The sequence below is a fragment of the Marmota flaviventris genome, chromosome 3 (assembly GCF_047511675.1).
Source record: "Marmota flaviventris isolate mMarFla1 chromosome 3, mMarFla1.hap1, whole genome shotgun sequence".
In the NCBI taxonomy this organism is placed as follows: Eukaryota; Metazoa; Chordata; class Mammalia; order Rodentia; family Sciuridae; genus Marmota; species Marmota flaviventris.
This window is the reverse complement of record NC_092500.1, coordinates 8,078,361-8,090,820: the sequence shown is the minus strand read 5'-3', so window position 1 is coordinate 8,090,820 and position 12,460 is coordinate 8,078,361. Positions and strand designations below refer to the sequence as shown.

At 38.5% G+C, this 12,460-nt stretch overlaps 2 protein-coding genes across 7 annotated transcripts in view; both read right to left on the bottom strand.

The window, feature by feature from the left end:
* Slc25a17 (solute carrier family 25 member 17) overlaps positions 1 to 4,431 on the bottom strand; it is a 53,911-nt gene extending 49,480 nt beyond the window's left edge. The window contains exons 1-2 of one of the 3 annotated variants that reach the window (XM_071609460.1): positions 3,861 to 4,030; positions 121 to 215 (exon numbers count right to left, since the gene is read on the bottom strand). Coding sequence is in view for 2 of the 3 variants with exons in the window: in XM_071609459.1 (XP_071465560.1) it covers positions 4,331 to 4,402 (72 nt within the window). In the remaining variant the exon portion in view is untranslated. Of the gene's footprint in view, positions 1 to 120; positions 216 to 3,860; positions 4,031 to 4,330 lie in introns of those variants that run through there. The other 2 variants (XM_071609459.1, XM_027927432.2) reach the window with 2 other exon arrangements.
* Positions 4,432 to 8,533: 4,102 nt separating this feature from the next.
* The window catches only part of St13 (ST13 Hsp70 interacting protein), a 51,925-nt gene continuing 47,998 nt past the window's right edge, over positions 8,534 to 12,460 (bottom strand). For all 4 annotated transcript variants that reach the window (XM_071609454.1, XM_071609456.1, XM_027927322.2 and 1 more), the window contains 3 exons: positions 12,328 to 12,376; positions 10,829 to 10,962; positions 8,534 to 10,370 (listed from right to left, as the gene is read on the bottom strand). In XM_071609454.1, coding sequence (XP_071465555.1) covers positions 10,242 to 10,370; positions 10,829 to 10,962; positions 12,328 to 12,376 — 312 coding nt within the window. In that variant the 3' untranslated portion in view covers positions 8,534 to 10,241. The remainder of the gene's footprint in view (positions 10,371 to 10,828; positions 10,963 to 12,327; positions 12,377 to 12,460) is intronic.

Sequence of the window (12,460 nt, the reverse complement as noted above, 5' to 3'; positions counted from 1 at the left end):
GTTCGATCCTCAGCACCACATAAAAATAAATAAATAAAATAAAGATATTGTGCCCAACTACAACTAAAAAATAAATATTAAAAAAAAAGAAGGTTTACAGCTGGGTATGATGGTGCACACCTGTAATCCTGGTGGCTTGGGAGGCTGAGGTAGGAGGATTATGAGTTCAAAGTCAGCTTCAGCAACTTCGAGGCTCTACACAATTTAGCAAGACCCTGTTTCAAAATAAAAAAATAAAAGAAGGGCTGGGATATGGCTCCATGGTAAGCACCAACTGATTGCATCACATAAGACATCAACTGAAGACAGGGCATTTTCCTGTAACAATATGATTCTTGCTCTGGGATATTCAAGATTATCTGCAAATTCCAAAGGAGTGCCACAAAACACTCAAAACCAGAATTTATTTTGATTTTTAAAATACGTGTGTATACTGATGCTGGGAGCATAACTCTGTGGTAGAATAGTTACTCAGTATGTGCCAGGCCCTGTATTTGATCCCCAGCACAGCACCCCTCTCCCCTACCATACTGTACATTTGTATAACAGCACATACTTCATAGTAAAAAAGTATAGTACTTGGAAGGAACTTAACAAATAAGCCTGAAAAGTCAATGCCAAAGGTTGTAAATCAACATCTTAAACAGTGATCCAACAACCCTTTGGGTAGAAGCAATTATTCCAGGCAGCCCAGGAGTTTATACCAAGACAACTTAGTGAGAGGCACAGACAGGATTCTAACCCAGGCTGACTAGCTCAAGAAAGGTACTCAAGTGCTTTTAACCAGCTCTGCTAAACTAATCCTCCATGATCGTCTCCAAGCCTTGGTTGAGCATCATGCTTAGGAGATTTAAACAAACATCAGCCATCATCATGATACTATATCATTAAAAACAATGCTTTTTTTCCATTAGCTCTAGTTACATTTTCGTGGTGATATTTTACCTTTTGTAACAGCCAGATGAAAATAGGGTTCATGTTGTATGATTTTAACTTTAATACAGAAGTTTTCTAAAAGTCTCATAATAAGTGTTCAGCATGATATTTCAAAGAAATAAAGAAAAATCTAAAGCAATTTTTCATTCAGATATGTACTAGGAACAGTACTTTCTTGAGGGGGAGCAAGAGAAAAAATTATTATTATGAAAGTATGCACATTAGGTAACCTGTGTAGCTTATGGGAGGGGAAAAAACACAGCCAATTCAGGGTGAATAATTTCAAGTACTTTGACAAGAGAAAAATAAGCAATGAGAAATAAAAATACCCTTCAGGATTAAATAGAGATATCTCTATCTTTAGTCATGCCCTATAGCAAGGCTCAGAAAACTATGGTCTGTAGGCCAAATCCAATCCACTGCCTGATTTTGCAAAAAAGGGTTTTATGGAAACACAGCTCTACCCATTCATTTACTCATTGTCTAAGGATGCTTTCACACTACCATGGCAATGAGTAGCCATGACAGAGACAATATACACCATACACAATGCCTACAATATTTGCCTACTTATAAAAAAAGGTTTGCCAACCCTATTTGTTTTATAGCACTTACTATCTAAAATTTATTTTATTTTTTGTTTATTCATTTATTGTCTTGACTCTCCCACTGGAACACACACTTCATCTTCATAATGAAAGGGACTTAGTTCTCCACTGTATTCCTAGCACCTAGAACAGCGCACGACACATGGTATGCATTCAATAAAATTGTTGAATGAATGGCACTAAATGAGAAAGGGAAAAGAAAACAAGCATTACCCATTTTCCCTTTCTCTCTGAGTTGTACTCCAACTATTCAGCCCACCACTCCACTGAAGTTGGTCTTCTCAATTAGCCACTGAATTTATCACAATAAACCCAATAGTTAATTCTCAGTCCTTGCCTTACTTGACCCATCAGCAGTGTCTGACCTAGTTTGCATACACCTTTCTTCCTCACTCTTCATAAGCCTTTCAGACCACGGCACTCTCAGTTTTCCTCTCACTGTTCTGGTATTTCCTTAAGTCTCCTTTGCTGGTGCAGTCATATTTCCCCAACCTCTTCATGTTTGTCTGCTTCATGGCTTAGTCATTGAGATTTTTTTTCTTATTCTACACTCACTCCTGGGTGAGTTAATCATTTAATTTCTATTCCCCCAAACCTGTTCCTTTATAGCTTTCTAGGTGCTAGGAATACAGTGGAGAACTAAGTCCCTTTCATTATGAAGATGAAGTGTGTGTTCCAGTAGGAGAGACAATAAATGAATAAACAAAAAATAAAATAAATTTTAGATAGGCATTTCAAACTTAATTAACCCAAAATTAAAACAATGCTTATCTATTCCCCCAAACCTGTTCCTTTACAGCTTTTGCCATCTCAATAAACAGGAACATCTTCCTTCCAGAAGCTTAAACCCAAAATTCTTGGAGTCAACTCAGTTTCATTCTGGTTATCTTATAAACATATTCCAGGTTAATGATTACTTCTCACCCCCTCCACTGTTACCATCCTAGTCCATGCCACCAAAATCTCTTGCCTAATAATTTTAACTCACTCCCTTAGACTCTCTCAACAGAGCAGCCAGAGTGATCATGTTTAAAATGTAAATTACAGGTTCAACAGCAGCTCTCCCACTTGAAGTCACATAATTTGGTCCTCTGAAATCTATTTGCATTTTTATTCCCTCCATACCAGACACAGGACTCCATGCAGAAGCATGCCAAGCATGCTTCCATGGCTCTTCTGGTTGAATCCAAAGAATCCAGAATAAGACACTTTAATGAAATACTGTGTCACCTAATTCTCAAAACAACTCTGTGAACTAGTTATCATTTCTCCCACTTTCAGATCAAGAAAGTGCGCCTGGCATGGTAGTGCAAAGGTGTAATCCCAGCTACCTGGTAAGGTGACACAGGAGGATCATCAGGTTCAAGAACTTGTCTCAAAACAAAACAGAAAGGGCTAGTGGTAATGCACTTGCTTACCACGCACAAGATGCATGAGGCCCGGGTTTCAATCCCCAGCCAAATACACACACACAAGAAAAGTAAGGTTTACAGGTCACTTACCTAACAAATATGGAGTTGGCGTTCAACTCAGATTAGTCTACACAGAACATGAGCTATGAGTGAACATTTTGAGGACTAAAAGGAAAGGATTCAGTGATGTTCCCTGAAATCACAGGTGTTCTAATAGTATGTGGTGACAACTAGTGAAGGATATGAGAAAGGGGAAGGAGTTCAGGCCAGTCTTGAACTTCAGAAGAGGAAGAATCAGAAGAGAAACGTATTCAAGTCTAGAATGGAAAGTTTCAAAGAAAAGGGACGGGAGTCGAATGGACCTAGACATCCACAGGTCCAGGAGCCAAGCGCCTGCCTCGCAGTAACCACACTTGTGGTGGATCCTGATTGTTGCAGTTGTTTTTAAAGACCCACCTTTTCCTGCCCATAATGCCGGTCAGAGACACCCTACCAGGTACCGCAGCTCGTCAAGTGTGTCAAGACAGCCTGCAGACAAGCTGAGGATCAAGCAACCCAGTTCCACACCCAGGTTCTCGACCGGCCCACGGGGGGGGGGGGGTGCAGCAGGGGGATGACGCGCGAAGAACACGGCACCGCCTTCCTCCCGACCCCCTCCAGGTTCGTGCGGCCACGCTGTCGTTTCTCCACGTCGTGTCCCAGGGACCGAGGCCGGGTGAGCGCCGGCCCTCACCCCAACTTCTCCCTGAACTAACTCGCCGCCTGTGACCCGTTCCTCTCCGTCCCACAGGCAAGACAAACCCACCCGAGCTCCCTCTCTTCCCATCCCCCCAGCCTCCTCCTGGGAACGGTCCCGGGAAGTCAGCCACCCCGCTGCGGCCTGGGCGCTGAGACCCCGCCTCACCACGGCTCCGGCCACGGCGTGCACCAGGCTTTCGTAGGAGAGCACCGAGGACATTGGTGCGGCTTCAGGTAGACCTAGCTACACTTTCCCCTCAGACGCCGCAGTCCACGGAGTTATGAAAGGAGTGCCGGGGACTGGGGGCGTAGGCGTCGCAAGGGCCACCCTCTCAGAATCACTTCCGGGTCGCTGGGAGCCTTCAGTCGCCCGTAAGAGCAGCCTCCCGGGGCGGGAAAAAACAGGTCTGAGAACGCCCCCGAGCGTTGATTGGCCGCCGGGCTCGCGTGGGGCGGGGCAGCGCGGTACTCGTGGGCGCCGGGGCTCAAAGCACCAAGCTGGTGGATACCAGTAGTCTGTGTGCCCAGGAACTTGGGTCTGACCCGAGTTCTCTCGCATTCCGGGACCTAGCCTCAGCCTACAGCCACAACATTGGGGAACCTCAGAAATTCCTATGGTCTCTTTTCCCTACTCACCTCCACAAGACATGTTGGTGACAACAGATGAGGAGACTCAGTTGGACTCCAGTCTTCCCTTCTCTGCAACATAACTCCTTTTGGCGCTGGGGATTGAACCCAGGACCTGGTGCATGCTAGACAGGTGTTCTACCACTGAGCAACACACCAGCCTGTCTCTTCAATTTTGAAGGTCACTTTTTTGACCAAGAGGAAACAGATGTTGATTAGGCAAGATTTTCCCTTCTGAAAATCCCTGGGGAGGGGAAAACAATTTTAGCTTCAGAAGATCAAAATTACCAGATGCAGGTGGGAGCCTCATACTAAATAGCAACTATGAAAGTCATTTCACTTTGTGGTTTCCTCCTTTGAGAAATGACAATGTTAATACCAATCCAACTTGTATTACAAAAGCTAATTTATGTGGACATATCTTATAAAATACAGAAAATGTTGGTTTCCATGTTAGAAAATGATATTAACAACATGGGATGAAATAAACATTCAATCTTTAACCTTAGTCATATTTTAAAACAGTTTCAGGAAGGCAACTGCTTTACCTTCTTTATCATTGTCACCTGTCTCTATGTAAAGCTCAATACCAGCATATATATTTACTTCTCTAATGCCCTCGGTCACAGCTCATGAGTGCTTACTATAGTCCAGACCAGTGCTTTATGCCCATTACCATATTAATCCCCAGGAGAAGCCCTAAAAATATTAAGGTGGTCATGTTTTTGCCAAATTTAATCATGAGGTGTTACAGTAGCCACAAGCGAAGGGCTTGGTTGGCTTTAATCTGTTGTATAGAATTAAGTTACTGCTAGATGACCTGCCCTGGAATGACTTTCAGGAATAGTCCTATCACTCCATTGGGTCATGACATAAAGATGGACTGAAAGTCAAAATACATAATTTAGATACTGAAATGTAGAAACCAGAATCTGAATATAAAATGTATTCTTATTGCCATACTGGGGATTGAATGGAGGGGTTCTCTACATCTGAACTGTATCCCCAGTCCTTTTTGAGACAGGCTGAGACAGGAGAATCCCAAGTTCAAAGCCAGTCTCAGCAACTCAGCAAGACCCTATCTCTAAATAAAATACAAAAAAGGGCTGAGGGTGTAGCTCGGTGCCTGTACAAAATAAATAATAAAGTTCAATATCATTTGTCAAACTGAGAGTGATGGCACACACTTACAATCCCATGTAAGGGAGCTGAGGTGGAAGGACTGAGTTTTCAAAACCAGCCTAAGTAACATAGCAAGTTTCCATCTAAAAAACAAAAAGGATGGTGGTGGGGAGCTCAAATTAGAATCATTGTCATATAATTAGAATACACAACAAACAGAAATCCCAGACTCTGGAGGCTGGGACAGAAGGATTTTTGAGTTCAAAGACAGCCTCAGCAAAAAGCAAGGCGCTAATCAACTCACTGAGACCCTGACTCTAAATAAAATGTAATATAGGGTTGGGGATGTGGCTCAGTGGTTGAGTGTCCCTGAATTCAATCTCCAAAACACAAAAACGACTGTGCTCAGGAGAATGAGGCAGAAAAGGAATCTGAGGCGGGGCAGCATACACTGAAAGTTTTTTCCTTGACCAAATGTGTCCCTGTGCTGAGCTGTCAGGGCCAGGTGCACCCGTTCATCATACACAGCACAGGTTCCAGCACACTGGGGTTCCAGTGACCCTGAGTTCAATCCTCGATACCAAAGAAGAGGAAAAAAAATGGAATTCCATAGCTCCACCAATTAAATAGAATTTTCTCTGAAGTTGTGATGTTTCTGATTTTTAAAAAATTTCCTTCCTTATTCTGAGGATTGTTAGTATCCAGAATATTTTCAAAAGATGGCTGAGTTACAAAAATAATACTATTCTTTTTTTAAAATAACCAAGTTAAATAAACATCAAATCCCTTGACACTACTTATGCTGGGTGTTAAAAACCTAAACCCTTCCTGTTTACACCTATACCACGCACGGTAGAGATAAAGCCACTTATGTTGCTTCTACACTGGTCTGTGGTCAGGCTACTTACACTGAAAACTGCAAATACTCTAGTAACATGAATTAACTATCAGATGCCCAGCATCATCAGCATGGTTATATTGACTCTATTTACCACCTTCCTTTTTTGGCTAATACTTAAAACCCAAATTTTAAAGGCAATAAACCACTAAATGTCAAGAATTTTTCAACTATCTAACAGAAAAATCATAAATCTTTGCTTCCACTAGCATTGTACAGGGGGTTTCATTGAATAATTGCCTAAAATCTTCTGCCATATTGATAGATTATCCTTATTCTTGAAGTTTATAGCTATTGTTCATTACCTGTTATTTACTGCTTATTTATTTTTTGTGGTTGGTACTAGGGATTACAAAACTTACTTTTCCAGCTTTTTATTGAGACAGTATTCTCCTAAGTTGCTCAGGCTGGCCTCAAATCTGAAGACTCATTTCAGCTTCCAGAGGAGTAAGAATTATAGGCCTGCACCGCTGCACCTGGCTATTTAGAATACTTCCCTCCCCAAGCACAAGCTCTATTAAGTACACTATATTAGTTGTAAATACTGGCACATAATTAACTTCTTGGAATTACTATAGTTTTTAAAATTTATTTTGAGCCAGTCATGAGTGAACTAAGCACTTAATATACCAGATCACTTACTACTGGGAAAATGTCCTATTGGATGTACAAATCAGTACATATGAAGTGTGATATTCTTTTAACAAAGTTCATTCTTTGTGTATGTCAGGTACTTGGATTGAACCTAGAGGCCCTCTACCACTGACAGGCTTTAGCAAAGTTGCTGAGGCTGGCCTTCAACTTGAGCTCCTCCTGCTTCAGCATATGGTTACTGGGAATACAGGTTATGTACCACCATGCCTGGCTTGGTTTACAATTTCTTGAGATAATGAACAATTAAGAATTTGTTCGATAGGGTTGTGGCTCAGTGGTAGAGCCACTAGCCTAGCACACGTGAGACACTGGGTTCAATCCTCAGCACCAAATACAAATCAATGAACAAAAAAAAGGTGTAATGTCCATTTATAAATATAATTATGTGTTATATAATTTATATATATATATATATATATATATATATATATATATATATATATGATTAACTGCACAGCTGGGGTTGTGGATCAGTGGAAAAGCACTTGCCTAGCTTGTATGAGGCACTTGGTTGAATCACAGCATATAAATAAAATAAAAATAAAGGTCCATCATCAACTAAAAAATATATATTACAAAATTAACTTTGTACATTGGGTCAACGAAGTAGAGAATCTAAAAGGAACACCTCTGAAGACTGGGTATTTGAGAATCCCAACTCCACAAGCAAGCATGGGTATTATCCTGGGCAATTAAGTGCTTCAGTTTCCTTCTACAAAATAGTATGTGTAGTATCAGAGCTGAGCCAATGGATTACAATTCATATGGATTAATTTTAGATGTTAGCAAATTCTAAAATGGATACTGCTTCTGTTTTACCCTAAGCTAGTGTTTCTCAGTGTGGCAAAAGGAAAGTTGGCTCCAAATCTTTTCCATATCTTCTGTAATTTTTTGTTGTTGGCCACAACCACACAGCTATGGAATGTGTATGTACCATCTTTCTAAACAGTTAATTATGGCCCAAACAAACAAAAAACGCACAATCAATGATACGAGAAGAAACATGATGCTAATTCCTTATATTAACTCCAGCATCTCAGTGTAAGTTTCTCTGACTACCTCTCCCTATTTCCTAAGGGTGTTAGATGATCACCAAGGAAATCCTATTAGACTACCAACAGAAGCTACCTGCCAGGTACAAAGCTGCAGATCTGATCTGGGCAGCCACCAGAAAGTATGTACACCTCTGCACAACTTTGGTAAAATTTTAAAAGTTTTTGTTAGTAGCATTTAATGACCTATACCTTATTATGCCCAGTAAATAACTTCAATGACCAACAGAGATAAAAGATGTGCTCACAAAAGGTAGTGGGGAGTCAATATCCAGTTTGAAACCATATTTTATTTTTAACATAGCTAGAAATATCCAATAACTATTTTTAAGCAGAAAACTTTCTTTTCCTTCTTACAGCATCATTAGCAGAAAAAAGAAACATTTCTCGTTTTTAGAAATGATACTGGGTCTCTAAGAAAATGAAGACTATCTGTTGTATTTGTGGAACTTAAAGTCTAAAAGCACAGGACACATTTTCAGAAGAGTAATTTACTTTTACCCATTTATATTCGTAATATTCGAGTATAGTTAGGTCATGTATAATTAAGTCAATCAAATCAGGAATCCAAGAAGAAACTGTTCTTCTTGAATTAAGCACAGCACACATGAGATTTTGAGAACATACACGAACAACAACAACAAAAAAGAACACCGGCAAGCCCAAATCCAAGTATAAATGGTGTTTTTTTCCAAGGGTATTAAAAGCATGCTCCATTAGCATACGACTTTTTCTCATTTTTGTAACAGATGCAGTTCTGTTTACTCATGTAAAGGGTTAGAACCTGTATAAATATATTAGAAATGTACTACTTTATAAATGTATCCCAAGGAATTTATCATTTCCTTTATCTTTGCAGGGACAAAAGGGAAAAAGAGGTGGGAGTATGGTTGCAGTATTTAAGGAAGAGCTGAATACAATAATGAATCTTCATGGTGCCAAGAACTCCATAATGAATAACCAGGCTCTCATCTATTTTATAATTCATGTTAGATCAAGCAGTTAATTCCTTGTATGGTTACCAATAACTCAAACCATATACTCTTCAAAATACAAAGATCAATAGGTACTTCCTAAATAGAACACCAAACACTAAAAGGAATCCTTCCTTCCAATGTTTTTTGACATCACAAGATTTTGCCAGAGTGGAAGTCTAATAACATTTAAATAAGCAATCTCATGGCTAAGAAAGAACTACAGCTCTTATGGGTATTATTCCACAGCTAGGATATGTATTACATATTAAATTAACCCCAGCATTATATATGCTTTGCACAATTATGGTATGATAGCAGTGATGATACTAGTGAGAAAAGATTATCTTTAGTTCAAGAAGGAGGGAAATACAAGAAGCAGAAAGCAGACATAGTTGGTCATTTTCTGATGAGGAAAGGTAAATTTTAAACATAGAATATAAAAAGAAAACTACTCCCTTATTTCCCCACGGTGGAAATAATATGAAACATTTATTTGATATATTGAACAAAAACAGAGCTAAGTATCCAACTCCATTGCAGCATAACAAAAAAAAAAAAAAAAAAAAAAAAAATCACCTCTTCAACACAGTGTAAGATTTAAATGCAACCTGCATAAGGGGACATGTCATATAAAATAGTAAGACTGCTGCTGCCTTACCAAATACTTCCAGTCCCTACCCAGGTTAGAGTGAAATACTGGTGGTCCCAATAGTTTTATTGAAATTAATCATTTAAAAAATATTTTTAAATGACAAATCAAAATGCCTCAGTCTCAGTAACCATATATTCAACTGAAACTTTTATCTATGTAAATGAGATTTATTTACTTCCCACTAGTAAGTCTTTATTTCACTCACGTTACAGCTATGTATTTTCAATACTTAGTATCTGCCTTGCCCAATATCAAAGAAAAAATCCTAAATGATTAGTAAATAAAAATGTAGGAAATAACACCCCCTTGAGTTTTAAATATTTTTAAGGTTTAAAAAGTGTTTTAAGTTTGTAATTCCTAGTAGGAAAACATTATCTGAATGAACACCCTAATGGCAAACCATTGTAAAATGCTTCAACTGGATTTGCTGCAGAGGGGTAAGGATTATCTTCAAAGCACCCCAGCTCTCCTGATGAGGTCAGAGGTACACTGGTTTGTATTATTGCGACAGCCATTAAGTGATCTAGGTTGCTTTTCCTTCAGTAAGGGTTTTGTCTGGTGGGCATTACGCTTGACCTCCAAATTTGGCTGACAATTTACTGATGAGATTCATAACCTTTGGGTTGCTTTGATATTTTGACATATTTGCTGGGTTCTGGGCCACATCCTGGAAGGCCACCATAACTTCTGGATCCTGTAAAAAGAGGGTTTTGTTTATTTATTTATTGAGTATTAAAGAAGTGTCCCAATTTATCAACAACTTTAGGATCCTGAACCCCATTCTCTTTATTTAGACCTGTAATTCTGCTATGGTCAAATTAATTGTGGATCAGACACTCCGTGAAATATAAATATTATTAATGTGCACCTAAAAGTCAAGCCTAACTGTGTTGCTTGAGCTGAATAATAAAATAAAGCACACACAGCTTTAAGGAAGAAAAACAAGATAACATGTTACTAATTGCCAACTACTACAGAGTATGTCCTATAACCAATTCTTAAAAACCTACTCATTACAAATGTCCCAACTACAAAATTAGCTATTAGATAACTAATATTAATGCAAAATGTTTAAGTGACCTTATCACTTTGCAGAATTATGTAAAAATGCCTCAATGATTAAAGTCCAAATTTCCTCTTAATAAGTCTTACCTGCATGGCTGCAAGAACCTCCGGATCACTAAGAATTTCATTGAGCCCAGGCATTCCTGCCATTCCAGGCATGCCCCCTCCCATTCCAGGCATTCCTCCAGGAAAATTACCAGGCATTCCTCCAGGAAAGCCACCTGTAAGAATAAAGCAAATAATTATACAGACATCATCTATACTCCCAACAAGTCTTTAACACAAAAAAAACTAAGGATACCATGTAAGCATAATGCAGTGTCAACAGTCTAATCTGAACAAGACACAAAATGCAATTTCTACTTTTCTTTTATAATTAAAGCTGAAGTCAGGAGTGGTGGCATACACCTGTCATCCCAGCAACTCCAGATAATGAGGCTGGAAGATCACCATGTTTGAGGCCAGCAAGCAATTTATCTGATATTCTGTCTAAAAAAATTACAAAGACTGAGGATGTAGCTCAGTGGTAAGTCACCAGTTTAAACCAAGGGCTCCTTATCATTGGGCTACTTCACCAGCACCTTTTCATTTTTATTTTGAGACTCAGCTCTCTCAAATTGTCATCCTCTTGCCTCAGCCTCAGTCATTGGGATTACAGATGTGTGCCACCATGCCTGGTGACTCCAAGGCTTTGAAAATTTAGCTCATACCCATAAAAAAATTAAAAGGAAAAGTCTTCTCCAATTTAGAAAATAAAATGCACACAAACAGAAAATTATATCTTGTAATAGTACACATCAGTGGTCATTTTTCTTTTTTTCCTCAACTTTGGTCATTTTCTAAAAACGAAGGTACATGACAGTTATGAGCTAAAACTCAATTTTGTGTTTTTAAAATTTGTTGAGCACACTACCTTTTTATTTTCTAGTTTTGAACCAAATAACTAAGTTTTAGCCAGTGGCAAAGTAATGTAAATAAACTTTATAAAGCTTTCATAAAATAAAACTAGTTAACATCAAATAGCTTTAAAAGAAAAAAAATTTCCAAGTATCCACCTGGTCTAACTGCTTCAATTCAGGAAGTATCTGATAATCATTTTATGAGCATAATTTTCTCACTCTTTTATCTGCCTTTCGATCCTTTGTTATCATTCAAAACATTGCCTTGTTTCTTATAAAAAATTTGCCAGAAAAAGAAGAATGTTTTGTTATTTTGATGACAATACCCGGGACTAACCGCCCCAACCCCTGTTGGTAAGTTGTAAAGCTCAACAATATAGTGTTTTACATATCCTCATGAGTTTTACTGTATAACAGAACAAAAATTCCATTATGACAATTTAAAAATATTTAAATTGCATCATAATTAACTAATAAAAGTGTAACACTCAAAATCCAATATAAGATAGTCATTTTAAAAAAATATACTACTCAAATTGTGAGGAAAAAATACACTATTTCTAACATAAAAATTCTTAAATATATTTAGCACGTAAGTCAATCTCATTCTACACACATGAGCCCTCCAAATAGAACATATTTTAATTGTTTATAGTATTAACAGTTTCAGTTTTTCTCCAAATGTACCTGGAAAAGAGCCAAACTGAGCTCCTGCTTGTCGTCTGGCTTCTTCCTCCTTTAAAAAGAAAAAATAAATAAATTATATCACAGGAGGGAGGAAAAGTACATAGTCTGCCAACATTATTAATCCATTTTTTTT